Source organism: Bison bison, unplaced genomic scaffold, assembly GCF_000754665.1.
Source record: "Bison bison bison isolate TAMUID 2011002044 unplaced genomic scaffold, Bison_UMD1.0 scf7180017849118, whole genome shotgun sequence".
Classification (NCBI taxonomy): Eukaryota; Metazoa; Chordata; class Mammalia; order Artiodactyla; family Bovidae; genus Bison; species Bison bison.
In genome coordinates, this window is record NW_011479691.1 from 4419 (window position 1) to 6209 (window position 1791).

At 68.7% G+C, this 1791-nt stretch overlaps 1 protein-coding gene across 1 annotated transcript in view; it reads right to left on the reverse strand.

The window, feature by feature from the left end:
• The window catches only part of LOC104993324 (probable palmitoyltransferase ZDHHC8), a 9404-nt gene continuing 7613 nt past the window's right edge, over window positions 1-1791 (reverse strand). The window contains exons 3-4 of the mRNA XM_010846536.1: window positions 1331-1788; window positions 1-495 (exon numbers count right to left, since the gene is read on the reverse strand). Of these exons, the coding sequence (XP_010844838.1) occupies window positions 324-495; window positions 1331-1788 (630 nt within the window). The 3' untranslated portion in view covers window positions 1-323. The remainder of the gene's footprint in view (window positions 496-1330; window positions 1789-1791) is intronic.

The window sequence follows — 1791 nt, forward strand, 5'->3', positions numbered from 1 at the left end:
CTCTGGGCCACGGGAACCCACACAGAAGGGAAGCGGGTGGAGCCGGCCGGGTGACAACCTCAGGGGCACAGGTGCGCTCCGTGCCTCTCGCCGCCCCAGCTCACGGGAGCAGAACCACCAACACGCAGGCCCTGCAGCCCCATGGCCCACAGCCCCGCAACACCTGGTGAGCAGGTGCGGACGGGCGGCCGAGGGACCAGGGACGGGCCGTGGAGGCATGGCTTTCCTCGCCGAGGCGTCCGCACCAGGGGCAGAGAAGCTGGGAGGGGTGGCCGCGGGGGGTCGTGGTTCCCATGGTGCTCGGCGACGGGGGCAGTCGGTCCTCACACCGAGATCTCGTATGTGGTCCCACCCACGCCGGACACCTTCTTAACCAGCGTGTGCCGGGCGGGGCTGGCGGAGGGTCCCGGGGGGCCAGGGGCCGGCCCCAAGCGGGTCAGACCCGGGGACTGCCCATTAAGCTTACTTGGGGGGGTCTTCAGCTGAGGGTGGTCCCTGCATCGAAACAAGCAGACACACGCACACTGTGAACACGGGTACACGGCAGAACACGGCCAGCGGAGGCAACGGACAGAGGACACAGACAGACGGAACCCTGGGCAGCCCCTGCCTCTGAGCTGGACAGTCCCACGTGGAGATGGGGGACGGGGGGTGGAGGACAGACATCTGTCAGAACAGCCACCATCCCTTCTTTCCCAGGCTGCTCAGCACAGACCAAGAGCACAGGGAGGCCAGGTGGACCCTGGCCAGTGCATCCGTGTCCTGGCGCCCTGAGCTGGGGAGCCCACAGTCACCCTCTGACCTCCTCCTTGCTCCCTCTGAGGAAAGAGAGGGGCTGCCCTTCAGCCCTGCAGCCGCTGGGCGCTGACCAATAGCATGGACCTTGCCGCCCACTGGGCCTGTCACCCAGCCTGCCTCCGCCCCCTGCCTGAGCCTCCCTTTGCCCGTCTCTGAGCAGGGAAGGCCCTGGACGGCCAGGACCATGGTGCCCAGAGTGCATATCCCGCTGCAGGATGACATCACCCTGACTTGGCCTTCTGAACTCGGGCAGTTGACCATCTCTAGAAAGACCCAGGATTCCCCACGTGCTGGGTCTGTCAGCCCGGGAAGGGTGCGGGCTGTTGGCTCAAGGTGCAAAATCACCTGCCCCCACCCCAGGGTGTCCAGGGCGTCCTTGGAGCCGGTGACCCTCACACTGGCCAGCAGGAGCCTCCAGGCCGGATGAGGCCCACCCCCCAGGGTAGCCTCAGGCCTCCTGGGCAGCCTCCCAGCCAAGAGCCCCGCAGACCCCTGCCCCGTGCCCAGTGGCCAGCCACACTCCAGCACCCACCTCTGCACAGCCAGCGAGGGCGGCGGTTCCGGGAGGTCCGCATGGATGAAGGCGACGGCCTTGGGGCCAGCATAGGAGGGTGAGCAGGGGGTGCCAGGTGGGGACGGGGGCACCTGGTGCACCGGCGACCTGTGTGGGCCGCTGGTGGGACGGACCCCTGGGCCGCCGCTACTGGCCAGGTCTGTCTGCAGGGAGGAGGAGGAGGTCCGTGGTGCCCGGCTCACCGCGCTGGACAGCGAGGACAACGAGGTCTGCAGAGCGGGGTTGCGGGCGCCCCCGAAGCCAGGCCCGGCCACCAGGTCATCCCGGGAGCCGCAGCGCAGCCCGAGGCCACGTGGGCCCTCGGACAGCACGCCGGCCTGCTGCAGGCTGTAGGAGCTGGGCGTGTCATAGACTCCCGAGTCGCCGAAGAGTGAGTCGGCCTGAGAGCGCAGCAGCCGCTCCCGCTCCTCCCTGTCCTT